Source organism: Acanthaster planci, linkage group LG02, assembly GCF_054643075.1.
Source record: "Acanthaster planci isolate LZ-2023a linkage group LG02, COTS_SCS, whole genome shotgun sequence".
Lineage (NCBI taxonomy): Eukaryota > Metazoa > Echinodermata > Asteroidea > Valvatida > Acanthasteridae > Acanthaster > Acanthaster planci.
The window spans coordinates 34,663,758-34,689,084 of record NC_141778.1 but is presented as its reverse complement, the minus strand read 5'-3'; the positions used below and the strand labels follow the sequence as shown (position 1 = coordinate 34,689,084).

The window sequence follows — 25,327 nt, the reverse complement described above, 5'->3', positions numbered from 1 at the left end:
CAGTTCAATGAGGAGAGCATTAAATTGAGGAAGTAGATTCCCCTGCAGGGATTACAAATGACCCATCATTATGGACAAATTTGTAAATTCTTACTTTGCCTGCCAGAGTGTTTTAATAGGATGACTGTTTAAATCATTTAACGGGTAAGGGCTTACACGAATATTAAGACTGATGTAGAAAACATGCGCGTCTGTGCTAAGTCATGATAAAAAACACAGCCTATTAGGAAATGAAGAAGACAAATTTGCTATGGTACAAAGAATGACTGCGGTATAGTTTGGTGATCAATCTTCTGTGAATCCAAAGCACTATGGCTTAAAGGAACACAGGAGCATAAACAGGACGTATCTTTCTTTTTTCCCAATATCAGACCACACTGTTTGATCTTTCCGCTGACTGCCATTCATTCATCACAGACTTATTACTGCCTATCCATCATGTCGTTGCCATTCATCCATTCATGCTACATTCATAATTTCTGGAATGCACTGTGGGTCAAAGAACTGTCTTGCCGACAATCCAGAAATAAAAAAAGAAAAAGTCTGCCCCATGCAAAAGAAAAAATTCATTTACTTTGGATACGTAGAAATGTGTCTGCAAAAAGTTAAAGGAATTTTAATTTCCTTTTTTTTTTTCTTAATGAATTTTTTCAGTCAACTTCCACTCATCAATAATTCTTTATCAGGCCATTTTTCATCCTTTGTCAAGATAATTTTGTTTTCATACTTCTTCGATTGCCATCTTCTCTTCCTCACTTCATGAGTTTCAATCTTTTTCACATACTCTTCATAATTTTGAAGGTTTTCCTTTTTTTCCTTACCTTCTGTCTGGGACCTAGTCCTTTCCATTTCTTCATCCAGCCTTAACTTTTCCTGGAGTTGTTTCTCCAAATCATCCTGTTTTCCCTTCAAAGAACTGTACTCGTTTTCCAGTAATCCATGCTTACTTGACATATCATGCAACCTGCAGGGTGAATACAAAATAAGAATTATAGCCAATCTTTGCTGATTTTATCGCCCTGTCAAGTTGTACAATTTTATTTAACATGATGTTTGATTGTGCCCAAATTTGGAAAATTAATGATAAATTTTAGAACATTTGTACCATATCGAACGCAATCTGCAGATAGATAAGTATTGATCAACCAACATGGTATCCCTTGTGTTCACCCACCGCTGCCGGTCTACCGTTTAGGTAATACCCAGGTTTGTATGGGGTGGCACATGACGGGTGAGCAGTGTTCTGGTCACATCTCCAACAAATATGGCTTTGAATTCTGATCAAACGGTGAAGAGCTTAAGTCAGTGTTCAATACCATGTTGTAGTCTCACGTGGAATCACCACACGGCGTGTTGCCAACATAGCATGCAAAGCGTGCAACACAACGTGGAAAATATTTCTTACAGGAGTTTCTCTGGAGATAAGCCCCACATATATATTTGTAAAGGATATTAGTAATGTCAGACATGATAAAGCCCAAAGTGCTACTTTTTTTTAAAAGTGATATTAAGTCATTTTATGCAACATCGTCCTTTTAGTGTCCAAAGAAGCCAGTACCCATCCTTCATATATCATAAAGCAATTTTTATAGATACTATTTAACCCCACAAATTTCAAATATAAAGTGGACTTTCGATTAAATAATGACTTGCTGAGACACAATAAGCTCTTGGCATGAACCAAATTTAAGGTCTTTGAATCTTCCTTTAAAAAACGTAGCAAGCTAATGAGTTTCAATGCTGGCTTCACCTTTATGAGTAATTTCTTGGGAAAACTCCCGATGCAAGAATGTCATGATATTTTTTACAGGAACAGAGGAAATCAATGAATTTCACTGCTTGAAAAAGGCTACTGCTGCACTAGATGACTGAATAATAACAGAATTACATAAGATGTCTCATTTCCATCACAAAAGCTGTGCTGGTGTTCCGTGTTCAGCCTTGAACAATAAGCAAAACTAAGTGGAGGGAGGAAATACATGTGGTATAAACCAGTTCTTGATGGCTATTGCTGTAGGCAATTAAAAACAGAGTGTTTCTTTATCAGTAACATAGACGAAGACCTTTGAAATACCAAATGTGGTCTGCATATGAAACTTCAGGGCAAAAATAATATAAAGTAAATAATACAACTAATGTAATTGTAAAAGTTTTGGTCTCTGACATTTCCTTAATGTATGTAAAAGTTACAATGGGACTTGATTGAGATTTATCTTCAACTGGAAAGCAGAACATGGGATAAAGGGAAGTGTGCACCATGGTAACAAGGGTACCTTATAAAATTGCTGATATTAAATCAACTCAAATGCATGTTGAATTTTCAAGTGACACTTTTTCCAATTACCTGCCAGTACTATTTAGCAGAATGTTTCATCTTTAACATGCCCTTTCTCCCCAACACCTTTTCCTTATTCCAACCAACACCTCAACCACTTGACAGATTATTCATGAAACCAGTGATGTCCTACTTTAGGCTGCCAGGTCCTCTGAGACTAACTAGGCCCCTCTCCTGTCCTCCTGACTGATTTGCAGTGCCCTGGCAACGATGTGTGATGATTAACACATATCATGCTCTGGAGCTCATTACTTGGACTTAATTGACCTACATAGTCTGTGGAAGCACCGATAGATTGTTGTGTATTATCTGTTTGTTTCATTATTATTTGATTTGATGAAAGGTGGGGATACAAAGTGAGGGCAGATGTCGTCCTTTACCTTGGAAGTGTTTTACTATTATCAAGAATAAAGACAGTCTTGGTAAGATGTTATTCTTTTTAAATCTACATCTTGACCTATTACAATGGTTGAGTTGTGGTTAGGCTTACTTCTTTTTGACATGTCTTTAGAGAAACGAGTTATGACAGATATGGTACAGATTGACCTGTATTAATTTTTTAGCTACATGACTACTTTTATTTGGCAGAACTAATATGAAATAAATTTGAATTAAGCAAACATATCAGTTCTCAGTCGCAGGTGTCATTATCAATCAAGGTATGAGTTCACTGTGCACTGAGTTTAAACTATATCTTTTCTACTGAAAAAAAGTTCTCTTTGAAAGATGATGCATTTACACAATTGAGGAACATAAATTCAAACCACATAACTCCTGACCTGTCATCTAATTCCCTGCGTGTTGTCTCCAGCGTGTCATGCTCTTCTTTGAGTAGACTGTGTTTGCCCTTCAGCTTGGAGTGTCGTTTCTGCAGTTTCTGGTGTTGTCTGGTGGTGGTGTCATAATCGCGTTGCAGTTGCGAGTGTTTATGCAGCAAGTCATCATGTTTCTGTAGCAGTTGGTTCTGGTGGTCATCCATCAGTTTTTGCTGTTTGAAACTCTCCTTCAATTCCTCCTGCAATACCTGCCAATTAACACCACTGATATTCACTCTCTAGTTGGGTTTATTTCTTTTTCATTGGGTGGCTAGATAGAGGAAAGTGGGATAAAATTGCTAGAGTCGGCACTCTTTAATTGTAACATATCAATCTGAGAGAGTTGGGAGGTTTAATTTGACTTTAATTAATATCAGGTTTTTCCTTCAATTTTTAAAACTTTTACTTTGTTTTTCCCATTCAGACAGATGTGAAGATCGTAAGAAACAGGTTTGACTACCCTCCCAATAAAAAACAAAGGAAACCCCTGTTTTTTTTTCTCTTCTGTAAAGGGTAATATTCAACTGAAAATCTCCAAGCATGGGTCTGAGCATGTGATCTTGAGAAGGTTGAAAATGAAGACTGTGGCTTTTACAGCCTTCATTGGTGTCTCCTTCACACACCCTCCTTAAAAAACAACACTTACATACAAGATTTTGTTATCAACTTATGATTAACATGGGAGAACCCAATTTGTAAAAAGTTCTCAGGGGATATTTTACAATTTTACCTAGTGAACAAACCCTTTTAAACGTATTGTATGGCAAAATATCCTTCCCTTCCCAAAATACTAAACTGTGCTTGAAAAATGTAGACAAAAACATAGATTGTAAGAATTTTTACCATACTCAAGGATATTTTTCACATATTTTTGCCAAGTAAAATACACAGCCCCAGATCTACTTCTGAGGAAAAATACATCTGCATTGTTGAAGTAACGTAGACATAACTTGCCATAATTGGATCAATGGTGAAAGCTTCTTCCCTTTTCACATATTTTTCATCCTACTCTGAATGGCTCCTCACTTTTGTCATCTTCAAAAGCCTGTAACATGTTACTAAGAAAACACTGGGCAATTGAAGAGCCCATCAGATGCTGAAGGTAATCTATACTAGTTGTTGTCTCGAGGGAGGAGGGAAGCGAGAAGACTGATTCCCTCCTCTAATATTAACACTTGCTTCAATTCTGTTTGAATGTGCTCGGTCGGCACACTGTGGGAACACATCTAATCCGTTATTTGTTTGTGATTCACAGATCTGTGTCGGCCAGAAATCCATCAGTGAAAGCTATTCCTGTAATATTCAACCATGGATTCAGGTGTCCACCTTAATTTTTTTTCCCCGTTTTGCCTCTAGGTGCCAATGGGGAAGCTCATAATGAGAACTGTGCCACAAACGATGAAAGAGAGTAGTATTGTGTAGCAACAAAAAAATTCTCCCATATCTCTGTACTTGACAGAGTGCTGAGAGACAAACACTCATACCAGGGGAACCAATTTAAGACATGTGGGCAAAAACTTGAAGCACTTACAATTTTTATGATTGGATAGCCCACTTGCAGGCATAAAAATCAAAGAAAAATGTCAGGAATGCCTGGGAACGGTAATATCAGCAAGTGGATTTCCTTGATGAAATAAATGTTGTAATTTAGCTTGAGCACAGCTGTTAGCATTTGATAAGGTTATGCTGGTATGTATCATGATTCCCCAAGACTGTCTTTTGGCACTAGGATATTAGACCTCTTTTGGTAACGACACAAGCATTCCCAAGGGATCCTGATGACTGTATTACTTGATCCTGGTCAATGACTGGGAATTCTCAGGAATTACTTTGCTGTATACACTTGAAAGTTGAGGAAAATGAAAATCAAACTAAGATTGTGCCAAGTACACTTCTCCTTGGAAAAATTTCTGAACACACTTGCCAGTTGTTTTCATTTGGAATTTTCATGCCTAAATCAAATGAGTACATTCACTCATAAAAAATCTGTGCCACCAACCTCTGAAGATAGACATGTTAATTTCAAAAGGTTCATCACTTCTTTGTAATTCTAAAAGAACTTATACCAAGTCAGCAGAGATATTGTATATAATACTTCAGCTTTGTATTTGAATGCAATCTGAATCATACTAAACTTTTTACAAAAAAAACACTGTACAGAGCCATAAATGTTTGATTAATCAACCTTGACAAATGAGAATTCCTGTTGGACTAATGTCAGTGTAGCAGCTGCACATTTTAGATATTATGAATGCATTAATCATCCAGTTCATTCCAACATGTCCAAGGCCATGTAAGCATAACTAAGTGACATTCAGCCCCTCATTTGAAATTACCGGTATACTTTCTAGTTCCTTCTTAATGGCTCCAAAGGCCATTCATGAAGTACACTGCAAGAATGAGTCCTCATGACCAGGACACCTTATTTTGTGCGTAGCCCATTCTTCCATGTGTAATTCTGCAACCACAAATGAGGACTTCTTGTTAACATGCTAGCGCAAAATTGGCAGCATCACAGTGGGATCCATCATTGAAAGTTTTTGAGTCCCTGGACAGGCCATTTTACAACTGCACTCTTGATTTCCTCCATTTATTGTTGTTATTAATCATACATTTTCTCTTTTTGCATGATTTCCATACATGAATTCAAAAATGAATTAGAGGGTGTCATTTATGAAACCACTGATTTCCAAAAACACAAAAACGTTTAAACAAGACCTCTGCATGTAACACAGCAAGGCATGCATTACTGTGCAAAGGTGTAAGAAAATATTTAAAATCCTTGCTTGATTATTGGGGTTATTGAAAATTGCCTTGATGTTGATCTGACAACTAATCATGACCATTCCTATATTTTTGAGCAAGGGGTCATAACACAATCTTTCCTTTACTCAATATGTTTGTGGGGGCTGATTTACGATGTAGTCTTACCTGCTGTGTTTGTATGTGTTCCTCATGCTGCTCTCTCATTTGTTGCTGTAATTCTGACAACTTCTCTCGGATGTCCTCAGGGGCTGTGTCATCTGCTTGCTGTTGACAAGTAATAGGAGATGGATATTCATCAAATTCATGGAAAAAAAGTTGGGGTCCTAATCCATGTATAATTAGACATTTAAATTTGGGACTGTTTTAATAGGTTTTATTCATATTCCGATGGCACTAGATTTAAATCCTATCACATGTGCACTTAGATTGAAGCCAAGTTGGCAGAATATTATGAGTACCTATGAGGGTTTTTTCATCCAAATCCTGCCTTTGTGTTTGATTTTATCAGTACTGCATTAAGAAAACGTTGGTTTGTCCAGTCCTGTTACATTTATATCAATGACAGAATGTCCAATGTGATATGACAGACATTATGAATTGTGGTGAGGGCAGCATTCTCAGTTTGCAGTAGTGGGTTGCATCCCAGCTGCTCAACAGAAAAGGTTCTCCACCACAAAACCTCCACCAATGGTCCAAACATCACCAGGAATAGTACCAAGACAGAATTCCTCAAGGAATCATCAGTATTCACATACAGGAATGAGGGATGCATCAAAGGAGAAATGCAAGATGCCACACTTGGTATTTGCATTCTCAACGATGGGGAAAAAAATTCGACAAAAAGGGATGGGCTTAAGAGATGAGAGGCAGGTGGGAAAGTCTATCCAGAGCCACTCCCTGGGGTGGAGAAGATGATACAAATGCAGACACAATCCAACCTTTCCCTCTCTCATTTAACTATATCTTAAACAACTGCTGAGACCAGCAAGGAATTTAAGAGAAGGATTACTTTCCCTTCTCATACATTAACAGGCTTTATATCAAATTTCACCAATAAAGTAGTGCTGTGAAAAAAACAATGTTCAGCTCCATTTGGGATGTTACTGTGAGAAAGCTGTGGTTGTGAAACCTTTTTTTAAATGTAGAGTTGATAAAAAATGTATTATAAAATTCGGAAAGAGGTATCTGTTATGCTTTGAATGCATGAAGAGAAATTACTTTGCTTTCAGTCATTGGAATACTTTAAATACTTTCATATGGGATGAAAGCTTCTTACAAAGCTTATTAATTTAAATGAGAACCATGAAATGCACCCTCATGAAAAGATATTCACAGATGTAAGATGTCAGATCTGCTAGGGCAAAATGGAATCTGGTCGCATGTTATTCTTCACACCTGCATTCCCCATTCCACATGAATAACATCAAACTCTCAATATTACATGTAAGTGTTTGGGAGAATAATAATGCAATTCAAAGTAAAAAGAAGGACATCTGTGTCTGTTACAGTAAGACACAACACGAAATACATCTCTGTTTGCAATAGTACAGATCAACAAGACAACCAGAAGAAAAGGAAATGTTGAGCTATGAAGACTGTCTTCTAATGCAGAGTATGGAACAGGAAATCAATTAATCTTAGGACACACTGCAAAGCTGGTATACAAATCAAGAGCATGTAATGCCCATACCAAATCTAGATGTTTATTACTGGCAAGTGTTTTGGTACAGCAATGCTTAAGCAATTCTCAACTGTACTTACCACTTCTTCACTGGCCGTCTGTGGCCGTTCAGTTTGAGCTTCTTGTTCCACAGAGGGTGTCCTCTGAAGCAATGACAGGTGTATACCAGAGTCATCCTCAAGATCTTGGATAACCTGATCTTGATCTCTATTCTCTCTGCAAACAGAAGAGACAGACAAGGAATCCTGGATGATTTGCTCCTTTATGGCTCAACTTCAAGACACTTTTACTTTATCTAATTCATAAATTTATGGTAAATTTATCAGACCGAGTTTTGGAGCTACAATTCCACCAGAAATCAGAATGACCCTAATGTGGGTAAATAAGCACACATAAAATCTTATTTTTGACATGAATTGTTAAGGTACAATAGTGTTTTGTTCTGTTTTCAGTTTTTCAAGATATAGTTAAATCTCTTGTTACATCACCTTTTTCTGATAATGTCTATTCATTACATTACCATGTCTACTAGATGTGGGCATAACATGTACTACACCAGTTGTCCAAACAAAAACTTCATGCCAACATAACCACTGTGATAAGCAGCTTTTGTAGTGTGTAAAACAACCTACTTACCCTGAAACCAGCCAAACGGCATTGGGTACCCTGGCAGACTTGCGTAATGACCAGATGTAACGCACCATGAAGTTATAACGAGCCTGGGCAATCTTGATCAGACTGTTCCGAGGTACATCCAGCTGATCATTGGAAAAAAGGGTAAACATTCAATATTAAGACTAAAAAAGGAACAAAAAGCAGTCATGATACGTTTTCATCTGACATGTTAGATTGATAGTACATGTGCTGATTAATGTTTATCTCAGCTCACTGTTTGAGAATAGGGTTGCAGTAAGTTTTGAAAGAGATTTGGATTTGTACTTTTCATTCATAGAGCTCCTTTTTTGTATCAGTGATGGGGAGGTGATGCTACGAGGGCATCTTTGGTAAAAAAATTTTTGAATTTTTTTTTAACAGTAACAAGGTATAAAGCAAATATCTGACTAAAATGCACAGTGAAGAAAGTGAACTTGGTATGTTTTATCTCATAACAAAGAAAGGATGTAGAGAAGAAGACAGCTCAGGACAGTAAATAGTTTTCAGTAGAAGGCAGTGCAAGCTTTATGCATCGCATTGGGAGCATGTAACCACGAAATAAAAGACAGTCTGTGCAGGAATCAATTTCAATGGTCAATAAATTGTAGCTGGTACACACCGATCTGTGGTCATATGTTATAATTGTGTAGTACTTGGCTTGTCTGCTTTCTTCTTTGGGTCCAAATTGTAGTATGCTAGGCATCCAGACTTCAGAGTCCGCTGACAGAAAACGAACCATCACAAAATCACCTGTCTGCAAACACAAAATGTCAAGATTTGACAAGTGAAAACATGAGAGCACTATGAAGTGGAAGTTTCATGCAATAATGGATTGACCAATTAAAAATTCAGATGCTACAAATGGCTTAAAAATTAAAAGTAATGTGAACATTCAACAAAAATATAGCAATTAGAGTTAGTATTTTATCAAAGAAATTCAAACTAATACTATCTATATTCTGCTTTCATACACAAACAGGACAATGCAACAGCAGATACAAACGTATCTAAATATGCATGGCAGGCTGTACTTGACTTGGTATACATGTACAAGGACAGTGGAAGTCTGTTGTAATGGCCTCCTTCCATTGAAATAATTGCCCAACTTGGAACTACATGTATTGAGATTTGCATATTTGCCAACTCTGCCTGCAGCAAACTACTCACACCTCCAAGACAAAAAAACATACCCTATATCAAATTTCAAATAACTGTTTATTTTTTCCCAAAGACAACGAGTACAACATGCTTGCTTGTTTGGGGGTAGATAGTTTCCTCGACCCTGCTGAGCAAATGTCACTCTTCTAAGGTTTGAGTCCTGAAGCATATATACACTGACATTTCCAAGTAGTGGTTGCATTTTCCTAGCTTACAAGCATATTTCCTACAGGCATTTTTTTCTTTCAGACACAAATTCTTGAATGTGAAGACTGGCTCAAATTGTCTGCTGGGCTATCAATGGCTAATCAACAGTGCAGAGACCGAAACCAGACTCCAACCAAAATACTGAGGCTACTATATGCTTCCCATGTTTATCAAAGTTAGCATGAGGCATGATTTTGGGAGGGAGAGTTGGACAGAATTCCTGCTAGAAAGAGGCCAATTACCCAGAGGCACCTGTAAGTCACAGTCAACACTGTCCCTGTGAAATCAATCAACCCCACAGGACAATTTTGGAGGTAGGTATATTCCAACAGCAACAATATCTTCTTGTCAATAATATGGATTTTTATTCACAAAAGCACTTTCTGTCCGATAATTTTTGGGCCTAAAAGAAGAAACAATATATGCAGTAAACAAGAAATGGTTTGAGGGCAAATTGCATGTTCGTCAGTACAAACATACTTGCCCATATTACCTACCACGATTAAGAGGTTAAAATCAGCACTAAGCCTGATTAGAAATATGCCTTTTGAAATTTTCATGTTTACAAATGGCATCTGAACATTGAAATCTTGGACAAGGATGTATGTAGCCTTGATAAAATGCATTGGGTATCATTTCTCTGACTGCTTAAATGGACTAGTTGATCTGCAGCCACTTTGCATATTAGACCCTGCTGGCTAAGTATATAATTTTGATTTGTGAACAAACATTACACAGGCTTGGTGGACTGAGTTTGTTTCAAAAAAAGAGTCACAGAGAACAGATTAAGGTTGGTTTCTGCCACTGTAATCATCTATTGATATTCTCTGTCAGTAATGCAATGATAGATGGCTGTCAGGTAAGCTGATAATTCAATTATCAAGAGTCACACTATCCCTCTTTACTCACTCGTAACAAAGGAGCTGGCCTGGCTCCTTGGGTCTCAATGACAAATCTGCTAGGAATGACTTCCTTGGTATCATCAGCTGTGAACCTTATCTCAACATGCCTTGCATCAGTGATGCCACACACAATACCTGACACACAGCAAGATATGAGGGGAAAATCCCATGATACAATGGTAAACCTTTGCAAAAGTAAGCTGGCTTTAATTACTGAAGTAGTTTCATCATTAACATATTTTACATCTTTATAATTGACAACAGTTGAAGGTATATTGTGTCATGGCTTTTATCAATAGACCGACACAAGCCCAAGTATCTCAGTTAACACAGCAAAGTACAATTCCCATATTGCAAGTTTGAATCTTGTTTCAATTTGAATGATTGGTTGCTGACTATTTTCAATTTCCATTCGATATCAATCAAACATAAATTCAAAAATATGAATTATTTTCAGTACAAAAGCAAATAGCAAAGTATATCAAAGTGTAGGTGCATGTATTCATTAAATTTTATTTGAATGTCTTTTCAAAACTTTGCACATTTTTAAAAGTAGGCTAATTTGCATTTCCTAGTACTCATCGTAACTGAACACAAGTATTGGTGCTGACTTCATTGATAATCTTATTAAGGCTGACTGGACTTTTCAAACTTACCTGGATAATACAGCCCATTCACACTGCTCCGTGCAATGACCTTTGACCTTAGGGACAGCCTGATTGGGTAATTTTGTTCTGATACTGTTGACTTCATCTTTCTTGGGGCTTTGTGTTTCAGCTTCGTCTTTGTGCCCGGTCCACCCCTCACAACCACTCTTGCTTTTTTTACCTGTAAAGGTTCACAATTCACCAGCGAGTTTAGAATTTTTACAACCAAGACAGATATTTAAAACGAACTACATAACAGAGTGATTGGAGGGTGGATCTCAACAAAGACAAACTCTTTACAAGTTTTTTTGATAGATCTTGAGGTTTTCATGAGGCAATTTTGCATGTCAAAAGCTGTTTCAAACGGTTTGGTAGCATGAAGTTGGGAGAATTTTAAGGCTAATGGCTGAAAGGTGAATGCCTTTTGGAGACTTTTACTAGAATTCTCTCCTGAGCCAGCCCCAACCACAAATGGTAAACAGAACACACAACACAATACAAGTAACATAGTAATTTCAAAAACATGTAGAATTGTTCTTGAGCCTAGGAACAAGATAACTCAATATGCTGCAGGTTTGCTATTTTTATTGCATTAGACAAGTACCGATTTATGACAGCACACAAACACTATCCTAATGAAATACTAAGTTTCTGAATACAATCATTGTAGAATGAACTTTAGGCGGTTAATGCTGACTGGAGTATCTTTGTATGTCCATGTATACTGGTTGGTATGGAGGAGGCAAAATTTGTGCAACTAGATTGTTCATAAAAATCACCCTGTATAAAAAAATTTGGGGGAACTGAAACATGACATGACATTGCATGAACATGACAATTCAAAAAAAAGAACTGAAGACTTAACATCTGCACTTACATAAAAATGTGCTGCATAACAAAATAACTTGTCCTTATTCCATGAACTTTACACTGATATTTGGGAAAAAGAATGTCAATTGAGTTCGGTAAATTTACCTTTCATGTAAAAGGAAGTTGATAACATTACATTTTCTGAGCACAAAATTTTGAAATGTGTAAAAATAACACAGTTTTCACTTCTTCAATTATGGTTATATAGTTATACTGTATTAAGGTGTTAGGTGCATCACAAACTAGATATTCACTCAGAATTGCTCAAAGTGATGTGCACAATGAAGATATGTTGTCTCAATATTTACAACAGGAATTCATTAATAGAATGTACTTTATTTTAAAAAGAACACTGCACTTATTGCAAATTAAAAAAAACTTTTAAAGATAATGCTGCTTGGTTTTTTCAATATTGCGCAGTAAATCAATTTACAATCCAACAAATATGCTGCAAAACAACAAATATACAAACAAAAGCATGCACATAAATTGCATTATTATTAATAAAAAAGAATGACTTCATAAAATATTTCCCCAAATAGGTGAGTGTTAAAACTGAAAATCCTATTGTCAAATCTTTGAAATCAAAATGGTTTTTTTTTACCCTCTCTTCGATCTCACACTTTAGCCCTGTAGACAATTTTTGCATCATTCAGTATACTTTTCCGACAGAAAATCAACTGGGTTCACATTACATGTAAGGCTCTTCAGCACAATGCAGCGCTATTTTATAGTCTGGGCAATAAATTTGTCATAAGAACTCATGAAATGCAAAGTATGTAATCTTAGGGAAAACAGGCTTTAAAAACTGAAATTAATATTTTTACACATTTGATAAAGACCGTTTATGAGACGTTTTTGATTCAAATAGCTAGATCCCTCATCTGTGATTGGTAATCTACCTCATCATTGCTGGATTGATCATCATCATCACTGTCACGGACATTCCTCAGCTCTTCATCACTGGAGTCACTGCTGTCTTCCGACCTACTCCTATTATCATCTGACTCATCCTCTTCATCATCACTGTGATAGCTTCCCTCTGACACATCCTCTGCGATCCTTCTCTGCCTTGTTCCAGAAACCACTGAGGCATCTTCAAAGGTATCCTCTGAAGCCTTTGGCTGCCTCCTTTTGACAACTTCCTCTTTTCTGGGTGTGATCTCTTCAAGACTCCTCCCTGTAGATCCACCAGACTGTGACCCATTCATCTTCTGCCGGACTGCTCTCTGGATAGCATGGCTGTGCCTGAGATACCTGTTGCCGGTCTCTATCTCATCTTCTAGCAGGATGATGTCTTTCTCTGGCAGGGGCCAACCCAACCGGTCCAGGGCATCCAGACAGTCCTTGCGGTTGTCCAGAAAAGAGATGGGATCTTCACAGTCAAACCTCCAAGAAAATTAATTAAAAGAGAAATCAACAGAGACTGACTGGAACATTTCTATACAATCACAAGGTAGCACCTTCATGTAAATTGCAGAATATTATTTACTTGAAGTCAGCTTCAGGATGCTTATGTCTCATTAAGCTGAACAAGTTAAACAGTGCATCCAAAGACTTACTGGTTTCGTTCTTCTGGTGTGAGAGCTTTCCACACTATCCTGTCCAGCCTCTTGTTGAATCCACTGATAGCTTTCTCTAATTTCTCATCATAGGTTTTCAAGTCAATGCCATTGGGATTGACCAGGCTGATCTCTTGTTTGTTGTCTGTCACATGAGCCAAGGGTAGGATCTGTGTAACAAGTTGTAGGTTTTGACTAAAATGATGACTACAATTAAAGAATGGTTGCAAACATAATTGTCACTGCAAAGTAGAATTTGTTGTTTAAGATCTAGTCTTGGTTCCAAGATGCTTTTAGTGGTATGATTTTTCAACATGCACAGTTATTGCAGGCACCCTCTACACACAAACCACAGATTTAAAGGAGGTCTTGGAAATCTTGCATTGTAACAGTGTGTGACACATATGCATAATTCAACAGGCGGGTCACAAGAACAATTGCATGGGGATACTGGTGAAAATTTATATGTTTGTAATAAGTTGGCTAGTTGGGGTTCCTGAAGCTGTTGCGTGCAGCATTGCATGCCTTCATGCAGCCAGCCTGCTAATGTGTAACTGATTAACAACAACCTAATAAGAGCGATTATCGCCAACAATTTCTCCTCTTTGCCTCCAGAAACATATTTCATTCAAGAAATCTATGATCAGTGTTGCTGCTTCAAATATCACACTTTTGGCAAATCCAGTAGATAAATTGAGAAAAAAATGTGGCCTTGTGCAATTTGATCACTTGATGAAGAGCACTGATCTGCTGTTATTGTTTGAACTTTTCAAAGCCGAATTTCTTTCCTCGCGAAATCTGCTGTCTGACATCTTTTCTACCAAACAACGAATGAGAGAATGATCAGTTGATCTACACACAATGTACATGTGAGTTGGAAATTGCATGTCGTACATGTGCACTGGAATTAAATATATGGCAATGTTAAGCGTGATTATGCGTGACATAATGCAATACATGAACAAAGCTGCTCGGGATTTTCGAAGCAAAACTGCAAGATTCCCAAGAAGTCCTTTGCAGCCTTATGTGTAGAGGGCGCCACTTTGGTGAATCATTGTACAGTCTAAAGATCATGCATGCCGAAACACTGCACCACTACAAACACCTTGGCACCAAGACAACTCAAGGTCAAGCCATGGACTTTACAATGTATGTACCTAAAAAGAATGCACAGCTCTAATGTAGCATTAATAAGCACCATGTGAATGGCCCAGATGCTCACTGATCTCATTTTGACAAGCATCACAATTACAAAGACTTCTTCACTTCACCTACTCAACATCACTGAAGTATACTTACATCATTGAAAACCTGTGAGATGATGTGTTTATCTAAGATGGGTACATATTTAGACCGTTGCTTGACCGCTGTTTTTCCTAAGGCATCGTAGATGGTCAGCTTACGAGCCTTCAAACCATGTTTCTGCAGCCAACGTTTAGAGGACATCTTCAATGGGCTGTTGGAATAAATGAATGGAAGTGATAATGCAACCTGTTGACACTGACAAAACCGATTGCTAAGGTGATAAAACAGTGTTCAACCAGGAAACACAAAACTGGGAGAAAATGACAGGTAAAATTGCTGCAGACAATTTACTCTTGAGTTGCCCGAGGTACATTCAATACATGAAACAAATAAAATTGGGTTGGTAACTTTTTAATACAAAACACCTAATAAGGTCAAATATATGCATATTTTCATTAAAAAACTGCTTTTGGGACTTACTCGACAACTTTCTTTTTCCTGGGTGCTTTCAGTTTTTGTTGTTCATTTTCAAGGCCTATGAGACAAAAATAACAATACTCATCACAGTTAACAAAGTAAGATCTACACATTTTTTCCTCAATAGGTATGCATGAAAGAAAACTCTAAACATCGCAGCAATTGAAATCTTCTTTTCTTTTGATTTGAACCTGTCAGTGAGATTCCTCAAAGATCACTATGGAGCAAACTTGAGGACAAATGGTCTCACTGTCCTGTGGGTGTCATACTGAGCTGATATGCTGACTTGTAGGCAAAGATATTAAAGTAATAATGCAATAAGTTCGTACTTTCCATGTTCATTGCTTGAACGTACCTTGGAGAGCTGTATTGACCCTTTCCTGCTGTTTGAGGAGCATACTTTTGGTCTCAGGAACCACCCAACCATCCAGGCTGCCTTTCAATCGCAGCCAACTTGTCTTGGTGTGATCTGAAGAAAATATAAACATGAAAATTAATTAGGCGTGAAATATCAAGAAATATATGCACAAGAAACGAAAAAAACCTCAACTACGAAAACAACAGTTTCATATTGAAAACGCAAAACATATCTAAGTCTACTGCAAAAGGAAGTTATCTTCTTGAATAAGTTTCAACATACAGGTAACGTTTGGCTTGCTTTTCTTTGAAACAGCTGAGTTGGGTCGTGGTGGATATGTTGCTGTTCTGGTTCTAGGCTTGCATTTTTCATGGGTTGTTGAACTCATGCTTAATGACGACATAGGGCGACGCATTGCTGCTTGGTAGCCATGGGCACTAGTGGGTCGTGAGTTGCGGGGTGGGATGGGGCTTGCTGAATCTCGGCTGAGGATCTGGGAAGCTGATCGTAGACCAATAGCTGATGACGGCCTCTTTCTGGAAATATCAACATAAAGGAATCACACAATTTCTGCTGAACTAAAAAGTTATCATGGTATTGTTCCATCAACAAAGCATGTAAGTTTGGCAAACACACGGAATCAAAAAAGTAATGTGTATTTGGGGATTCATGGGAATAGATAACAATGTATAGAGTCCCCTAACGTGGCACACTTCAACTTTCAATCCACTTCCCTTATACAGTATTCCCAAAGCTCTTGTTGAAAAAAATTCAAGTTAATTTGGTACTATAACCTTCATAATACAGGCTTTCAAACCTTTGAGAACAATTTCAATGTCATGAAATTTCGGACATTTCAGTCCAGAAACTGGGCAAGAATTTATCTGAGTGTTCCCTAATGTGCTACACTCGAAAAAATCTTGTAAAATCCCTACAGAAACAAGTTACTAAATTCTAATAAAGTATTACTACCGCCACATAAAGCACAAGTTTGTTAAAGAGTTGTTTTTGTATTTTTGGGTGTATTTACAAGAGTCCATCTTGCACTTCAAGAAAAATGGAAAATCAAGTCAGAACTTTATAGCAGGTGAGTAAAATCAAGATTTTTGTATTGGGAGTTTTGCATGATTTTAGGTAAAAAATTGTTGTGACAAGGCACTAAAGCAAAAACATCAAGTGTGCCGCATTAGTGGCCATGCAATGTTCAACACTATTCGTTTGCGATGCAGCTTAAACCACTTCCTGCCAGTGATTCTGGATCCGAACACGTATGCTTTATATGCGTGACCGGGGTCTCCGAACTCGGACAAAGGGAACAGGGCCCTGTAACAAAGGACCGTACTCTGAACAAAAGACCAGGCTGCTGGGCATTATCAAAACTTTTTCACTCTCAAAAGTGCAGATAATCCAGCCTTGTTTTGAAACAGTATACCACGGTTTGGGGCATTTAGAGTGAGCGGATTACCACCGGGGACAAAAGCACTCCACCATCGAAGCAATGAGCCACACAGCACCACTGCATGCTAATCTGGCCCCTATTGAAAAGAGGTCAGCAGCGCAATGAGCCAAGTTCGTGAACAAAAGAATATTACGTAACACCACAATTTCTGGGCTCTTTTTACAAGGCAGCAGGTCTGGTTGAAATACTCCAGCATCAATAGATGTTGACTGTCAGGCTAGAGTGGACACAAGACAGTCCTTCATGTGTTTGTAAATGTCTAGTAAATGAAGATAAGAATTTTTTAAGAATTTTGAAAACAAAAAAGAAAAAAATGATAATTATCCTGGACCAGAATCATCAACATTGATAACTGCCCCCGGCAGCAAGTGGTTAAGAAGCAGAAGGGGAATTTCATTTTGTTATAAAGTTGAGTGAAATTTTACAAAGTTAGTTGTATGAAAGATAACCCAACTGACCTGATGCCATGATCTCGTCCACATCCTAACTCCTCACTCCTAGAGTTCCCCCAGTCCAGCAGAGCACACTGTGCTCTAAGATCAGCCAGTTTCTTCATGTCATCTTTGCCTTTCTTTATCTCCTCCTTCAGCAGTCGGACATCCTCACTTTCATAGGGCTGGGGACCTGCAATCTCGGGAGAGACACCAAGGAGCTCATCTGAGTAGTAGTGATAGCGCCCTCCAGAGTCTGCAGCAAGCAGAGCCAAGAAGTCATTGGCTTCACGGTCATTGCAGTTGAAGGAGATGGTGTGGATAGGAACAGCTTTCTGAAGCTGTACCTGGGCTAGGATGGTTTTGGGAGGCTGTAAATGGAAATAAAAGGAAAGGGAACAATCAGAAATTGCAGTAAGTGAAAATGAAGTATCTATCTGTCCTTTTGAAGTTTGCTATCCTACAAATCAGATGATATCATCAATGGAATGTAGAAATGGTTTGACAGAAAAATACTTTGAGTGACTATTTGTATTCTGGGGCCTATTTAAAAAGTAGACAGCAAGTAAATTACAGTTATGAGTGGAAATTTAGGTTCCTGTTCAACTTGGGTACATGGTGTCCTCTTTTGTAAAATGTCATAGTGTACAGGAATGATAATGAAAATATCCAAGCTCACAACTTCAAATTCCTACTCACGTGATCAGGCCTGCCATCTGTCAGTAGATATACTGCCTGAGTGTTGACATCACTCAGTGCTGTCTTCAAGGCAGCCAGTGTGTTAGTTGATCCACTGATGGACAAGTTACGGACCCACTGCCATGCACCCTGTAAGCTGGATTCATTGACTTCAACCATACGATCCCGCCATGACATGCTCCGACTACCAAATTTGACCAGGTTGAAACGAGACTTGTGTCGAAGTTGTTCCTATTGTTGGCAGTAAAAGAAAAGACATGCTTGTTACTGCATCATCACTTTTCAGTCCAATAACATTAACAAAGTTATTTGTTGACTGGAAATACTTCCAAAATATTGTTGCAAAAGCTTCCAGGTACTTCAAAGTATTAAGAGTTCATCATTTCTCAAAAAACAAGCTCTTTATTGTTAGGCCTGAGTTTGAAACATGGCTGTGATGTCTACCTAACTACAAATATGATGAAAAGAAGAAGGTGCAATTCCCAACAAGTTTGGATTGATTTCCGTCATAAACATTAATCTTGGATGGCTATGTCCCATCTGACTGACCTGCATGAGTTTGAGGAGCTTTTCTTTCACCAGTCCTAGGTGGTTCTCCATTGAGTTGGATGTATCAATCAGGATGTAAACTTCATTCTCAATGATCGTCCCAAACAACTCTCTACTACCCTGCTGCAACCAGTCAATCCTTGAGAAAACATGAATGTAAACATTTCCAATTCATATTGCTTTGATTCATAAATTCAGACTTCAGTGTATAAGTGTCCTGAATGAGATTTGTTCATCTTCATCCAACAACCTCAGTCCAAGATAACAAATCCTAATAGTCCTGGCATCCTGCTAGCAGCTAATGCTGATCACCAATGTTGGGGCAAGCAGTAAGGCCTGTCCAAACACTAGTGCCTCATTATGTTCCAAATGTAAGACAGAAAATTGTGATGGTATTCTGCTTCCCTGTCAAACAATAGTTTCTAGACATTATCTTTATAGGGTGTGCATTTATAAACTAAAAATCACCTTCTTTATTTCCTTACAGGTTCAACTCGAGACCTTATGGACGAGCAGTACCAAATCAGTGATCATCCCACCCACAATAACTCAAAATTAAGGTGCAAATAAAAAGCTAGAAAACAGCTCTTTACCTTCTTTGGTAGTCTTCCAGAGCTACAAGCATTTTCCTCTCATAATTTCGATGAATGTCGGCTGTGACGTGTACATGTTTGAGAGACCCATCCTTCCAAGTAACATGGCAGAACTTATCACAGTACTTGGCATTCACAAGTTTGTTTCTCGTGGCCTGCATGAAATTTGAGAAATAATAAAAAAAAATTAAACAGGTGAATGTTTTGCAATGTTTGTCTTAATCAGACCTTCACTTTTACTTTAACTTTCATTGGCATATTTCTAAAAATCAGAATGATCAATTTGCAAATACAATAGTCAAAAATTTTTCATCAATTTGTGGAGAAAGCTTTTAATGTACTTAGGTGTAAGGTCAAAATACCGACGCTTTAGAAACAGTTCAACGGTTGGTGTTAATTCCCCCTCATCCGTTCGTTGGTTGGTTTGGGACAGTTCAATGGTTTGAAAAGAACCGTCTGCCCTGGACTGTCCAGCTTCACAAGCAACCCTGACAACAATGGAGTTTGTAGCTTATGCAGTCCTAGTTATAAACAATAGATCCTATTCAAGGAGAACTTCAGTGACCCCGGTCAGCCCTCCTTGGCTAGCCGTAAGGATTAGTGATTAACACCTTTGATGGAGACGCAAAATCAACTGCCTTCTAGGCTACAGACATTGTTCTAGCCTCAGAAACGTTTTGAGTGGGTAATTCATGACAAAAAGACATTGCCACAAGATCAATGTTCATCTTTAAGTGGTTTTAGACTGGAAATAAAGAAGTTTAGGCCTCGAAATAGTACTAGCCCGGCGTACAAATTCTGGCGAAAAATGCTCCGGGCTATCTAGACTTGGTTCCTTGGTTGCCCGGTGGGCTAGTGAAAAACTCAGTACAGAACCTACCTGTAGTGTTAAAATTTAGATCAAAACACATGTATTGCTTTTGGTGATAATAAATGCATGATTGCAAAACCTTTAACTACAAGTGCATGTGGCATACAGCAAATCATGCGTCTTATTTTTCCTTTCCTTTTTTTCTTCATTGGTATTAAAGCTAACAACAATTTTGGGCTTTCTTTTTTTTGCATACGGACTAGTAAAACTCCAAACGGGCTAGTAAAATGCCAAGTTTACTAGTCCCGTGGGCTATCCAGGAAAAAAGTTAGGGCAAGGCCTGAAGCTTGTATGGAAGTGACGGGAAATGCCAAACACGGTTGCCTCATTTTATGACCTGATCTATCGTCTCTGAAAGGAAATATCCACAAAGACACAACATGAATTTTTTTTAAATTTTAGTCAGGTGTACCAAAATTCTTTGAAAGTAATAAAAAAAGTCAAACTCCGCATCAAATAGTGCTGCAAGAAGATGTCAAGGTTTATTTTTGGTTTGGTTCAGACATGGTTTGGAAATTTTTTGCCGAACTTCAGATCGGTTGGGGTTAGGACATGTACACGCATGTACACGTACATGTACAATGCACACCGAGACATCAAAAAGCTCGGTACGAACATGCTGCATAGGCCTGTACAATATTTTTTAAATATTGTTTAAAATTATATTAATATAAATTGATCTCCTGTCTCTCCCCATCCATGAGCAACTTTGATTTGAATACATTTTTTCTAAACTGTTTCCCCAGAGTTCGTTTACGAGTACATTCCATACAAAGTTACCACCAGAGGTGTGACCGTATTTTGCCAACCAGATGCAGGTGTTTGGCTCAACAAAACGATTGTAAGATATGTACAAATAGAAAAAACAGCATGCTCAATTAGGACTTTCCTCCTTCAGTACAGGATACAAAATTAAATTAGATTTCGAGCGAATTGTGTTTGGTTATTTTTGCGAAAATAGATTCAACGAAAATATAGGTAAAATCAAACACCAGAAATCAGAATAAAACCCGACATGTTTGTTTTCCAACATAAATTTGTGCAGCCACAAAGTATAAAAAGAGTACAAAAGAACAATACAAAAACACAATGCATGTACTATTGCCTTCCAGAAAAAGCATGTATCCTTAAATCGTGCAGTTGCGGCCGCTAAGTGGAAAGCGCGTAGTTTGCGTACGTGTTTTCCTCGATCCTACACATGAACACCTGCGAGAGCATAGTGCCAAGTTTTGCACACAGGGAAAAAGAGGTTTTATCTATAACTATACTGTGACAAACAGAACACTATGTCAGGTACGATTTAGGTTCTATTTCGTGTTAGTATAATCAATTCTGCAGGTATACAATTAGGTGTGTATTTGACTCACGATACCGAGACAAAATACATCTACCAAGATTACAGGGTATCGAGACCTGAAAAGACTGGTCTGGAAACCGACAGCGCAGATATTTTACACTTTATAAGCGACAAAACTGCTCAGTACACAAGTTTTATCGGGAAGTTAAGTAAAAGGCTATTGTCGTGACTCATCCACCAGACCGCAGGAGCCCTTGATGCGGTAATGCAATAAGCGAACGGTTTGGCCAGCCTCGCTGAAGCGTTCGTCTGTTCGGTGTTGACCATCGGTGGAGCTTAGCATTTACAAAGCATCAAACGCTTTCAAAAGCGTTTGTATTTTGACCGCACGCCTTAATGAAATTCTACTAAAGAAGTTTCACTAAGTCTCCATCAAGAGAAATATGCTGAACACCACTAAACTCACAGCATCAGTATATTCATCATCTGGAGGTCTCTTCACATCCACAACTCCATCACAATGCTTGAAGGAGCAGAGACTTAACGCATCATAGAGGTCCAGTTTACGAGGCTTTAGACCATGTCTGTGCAGCCACTCCTTGGAGCTCATGTACTGCTCACTACGTTCACTACTGCCAGGAACATCACCGTTTTGTATAGACAGGCGAGCTGAAATTTAAAAAAAATGTTTTCAACACGTTCTGATACTGCAATAACTATTCAGTTTCTTCCAAGCTGCATTCTTTTTTCAAAAATTTTATGATCAAAGACAACATTTAGATGTGCCGATTCTGTAATCCTCATGTAAAGGAAGTAATTAGGCCACTAATTGTGGGTTCACCTGACAACAAACGTACCACAACAAATATTTTTAGAATATGCAAATTTGCCAAGCACAGGACAGTTGCCCATGAAAAAAAAGGCAACAAAAATGTGATCTAATGTAGGGACTATAACCTGTGAATGACAGTCAGCAGATTCCTATTTAGCACATAATACTGATGAAGTAATTGTTTTCTGCTTGGCAGCTGCTTTCACTTGAACTTGACCCACATTTACAGAGTAGGTTATGTCTTAAAATATTTCATATCCCATCAACTGGCGGCAAGAAAGGAGCATAAATTGCTTCAGTTCTCTGTGCAAACTCTGCAATAAATCCATTCTTACCACTGTCTGGTTTTCCATCGGGCACTGTGTTGTCCAGCAAAACCTGTACATCTGACAGAGCATGCCTAGCCTCCTCAAGCTCAGCAAACATAGCTACCACATCCTCTCTTGGCCCTGCCCCTGGAGGTACACCCCCCATCAGGATCTTGTTGTCTAGTGAGAATCCACTGGTCCCACTCACATCAGAATCAAGCTTGTTGAAGGCAAATGCATGGAATCTATGCAAAGGAAATTATTTTTGAAGGGTCTATGTTTGATACAGCTACACCCACAGGTTCATTCAATTTAAAATGTGTATGATGACAAGTTGTTGCATAACAGTGTTTTATGAGGTTGATGCCAATCCAACTAAAGTAAAATCCTTTCAGCTTTCACAGAGCAATCAAGGTTAAGTACATCAATCACGTATCATTCAAAGATTGATTTAAATGTTGAATTAAGTTAAAATAAGGACGTACCTTCCTCCAGTCAAACGTGATATATCTTTAAGATATTTGATGGTAATGGAGTCTGTATTGTTGAAAGCTACAACATGCACAGGTAGTGGAGCATCTCGGACCTTCTGCAATGTTAGCTCCATATTGGTGCTGGCTGAACTTCCTTCAGAGAAAAGATACACAGCCTCAACCTGTAAGCAAGAATAATACTCACTGAAATCAACAGCTCCTTAGAAGGATGCGACTTTATTGTGCAACAACAGAAAATTATCCCGTATCACTGGTGCAAATAATTTGACAAAGTATCACAAAACAGTTCACCCTTGGATGAAATTTCTGCAATTTCTATTGTAGCGGTCCGGCCCCCGGCCAGTCACTCAGGGGTGGCAGTCATCCGCCACTGAAGGGGAAATTGGAGGCCAGACAAAAAGAGAAAATTTGGCAGGCACAAGACTTGGGTACTTTACACGGGCTCGATTCCCTTTATTTTGCCTTCACTGATGAAAACTGCTTGGACAATATGTGCAAGATGCTACAATCTACATGTATGTGATTGATTCTTGCCGAAGTCATCACTGCGTCCATCGACCTAGTTGTCTAACTGCAATCTTCCAGAAAACTTGGAAGTCCACCAAACTTCTCTAGTTGCGCCCAAAAGTATAACCATGTCATGATTGTAGGCCACTTCCGGCCGACTGGTGTGACATCTAGAAAGTCTACAAGTACATGTACATTGCAAGTGTGCATGCGGGCCCTGCAATAATCATGCCTTAAAGACATGCACAAGGTTCAAAGGTCACATAATTCGCTGATATAAATGGGGATTCCAAGACCCCTAAACTATGTTCACAAGTCTGCCACTCTGCTATTTTAAACACTGTGCATGAACTTTCCAACCTGGCAAAAAATAGAAGAGAGGGTCAAGAGAAATAGATGAACACCTGCTGGTTTTGGCAAGGCTTGATAGAACAAGTTATTTATTTGACAATACTTGGTCTGATGACATGTACACTTACATTTTTGTCCTCAAATGCCTTTCTGATGCCTTCACAGGCACTAGTCTTGGTTGTTTCAGCCACACTATCTAGGTTATGTAGCCAGTCAATAGCATTTTGAAGACTGTCTCTGGATACAGGGACAGCTTGAGGTTGAAATATCACCACGTCCTGTGCAGCTCTGCAATATGTGAAAAAATACATTTTTTGTCAAGAAATATCATTCATATATTTGAAACAAATTAGTAATATCTTGCAGTTATATTCAAGTCCATCACAAATGATTTCACAAGTCCTTTCACAAGTCCATCACAAGTTCCTTCACAAGGCGAGTCATAAGTAACAGGGTGAACAATGACAAAGGAATGCTTCTGTCACAGCTCATTTGAATAGCTTGTGAATTGGCTTATAACTGAATGATTTGTGATGGACTTACAGGGGCTTGTGATGGACTCAAATACAACACTGATCTTGACTTGCTCAGTTTTAGTGTCATTTCATTAGGGGTACCAGCAACATTTGTCTTGTGAGCACCTAATATGGCAAACTTGGGTTACTACATGTACATGTAGTTCAGATCCAACTCTATGGTTTACTTTTTTTCTTAAATTAAATCATTTTGACTTCAGAGTGGAATATATTCAATATAACTTAATGGTGCTACAGGTCCACAAAATTAAGAATGAAAATCAATTGATAATAAAGTTTAAAAACTCATAAAAATTTACAAATCAGTGTCTGAAGAACTCCAATATGCTTTGAAGATGAACTGTGAAATGGTTTTCGGCCGAAATTCTATTCCTTACCTGATTAAGTTAAACTTTGCTATCTGGGACACTTGTTCCTGTAGTACCCTGATGATAGCATTACGGCAGTGATCAAACTGAATAGGGGAGCTTGTCTTGATGTCAAGAACAATGGTGATACAGTGATCTTCAATTACACCAAACAGCCGTCGGGCTTCACTTGTCAACCACTCAATACGTCGCTTGTACAGGTTGATGGCAGCGAGCAAGCTGTTCTCAAGTTGCTTGATTTTCTCCCTACCAACCTTGACCTAGTTGGGTGCAATGCAGAGTAGGATTTAATGTTGTATTGGGAAAAGCATAATTTTAATCGTCACTGAGAATATATTGATGACATGAGGAAACT

The 25,327-nt window shown here is 38.2% G+C and overlaps 1 protein-coding gene across 1 annotated transcript in view; it reads right to left on the bottom strand.

Annotated features, from left to right (window-relative positions):
- The window catches only part of LOC147800178 (von Willebrand factor A domain-containing protein 3B-like), a 40,678-nt gene that overhangs the window by 9,520 nt on the left and 5,831 nt on the right, over nt 1-25,327 (bottom strand). Inside the window, exons 4-26 of the mRNA XM_087149042.1 lie at nt 24,982-25,232; nt 24,197-24,356; nt 23,202-23,371; nt 22,744-22,961; nt 22,043-22,245; nt 19,409-19,563; nt 18,816-18,954; nt 18,267-18,497; nt 17,595-17,938; nt 15,960-16,213; nt 15,675-15,788; nt 15,323-15,377; nt 14,897-15,053; nt 13,598-13,767; nt 12,938-13,424; nt 11,175-11,346; nt 10,526-10,653; nt 8,871-9,005; nt 8,234-8,355; nt 7,678-7,813; nt 6,082-6,180; nt 3,115-3,359; nt 822-964 (exon numbers count right to left, since the gene is read on the bottom strand). Of these exons, the coding sequence (XP_087005168.1) occupies nt 822-964; nt 3,115-3,359; nt 6,082-6,180; nt 7,678-7,813; nt 8,234-8,355; nt 8,871-9,005; nt 10,526-10,653; nt 11,175-11,346; nt 12,938-13,424; nt 13,598-13,767; nt 14,897-15,053; nt 15,323-15,377; nt 15,675-15,788; nt 15,960-16,213; nt 17,595-17,938; nt 18,267-18,497; nt 18,816-18,954; nt 19,409-19,563; nt 22,043-22,245; nt 22,744-22,961; nt 23,202-23,371; nt 24,197-24,356; nt 24,982-25,232 (4,288 nt within the window). The remainder of the gene's footprint in view (nt 1-821; nt 965-3,114; nt 3,360-6,081; nt 6,181-7,677; nt 7,814-8,233; nt 8,356-8,870; nt 9,006-10,525; nt 10,654-11,174; nt 11,347-12,937; nt 13,425-13,597; nt 13,768-14,896; nt 15,054-15,322; nt 15,378-15,674; nt 15,789-15,959; nt 16,214-17,594; nt 17,939-18,266; nt 18,498-18,815; nt 18,955-19,408; nt 19,564-22,042; nt 22,246-22,743; nt 22,962-23,201; nt 23,372-24,196; nt 24,357-24,981; nt 25,233-25,327) is intronic.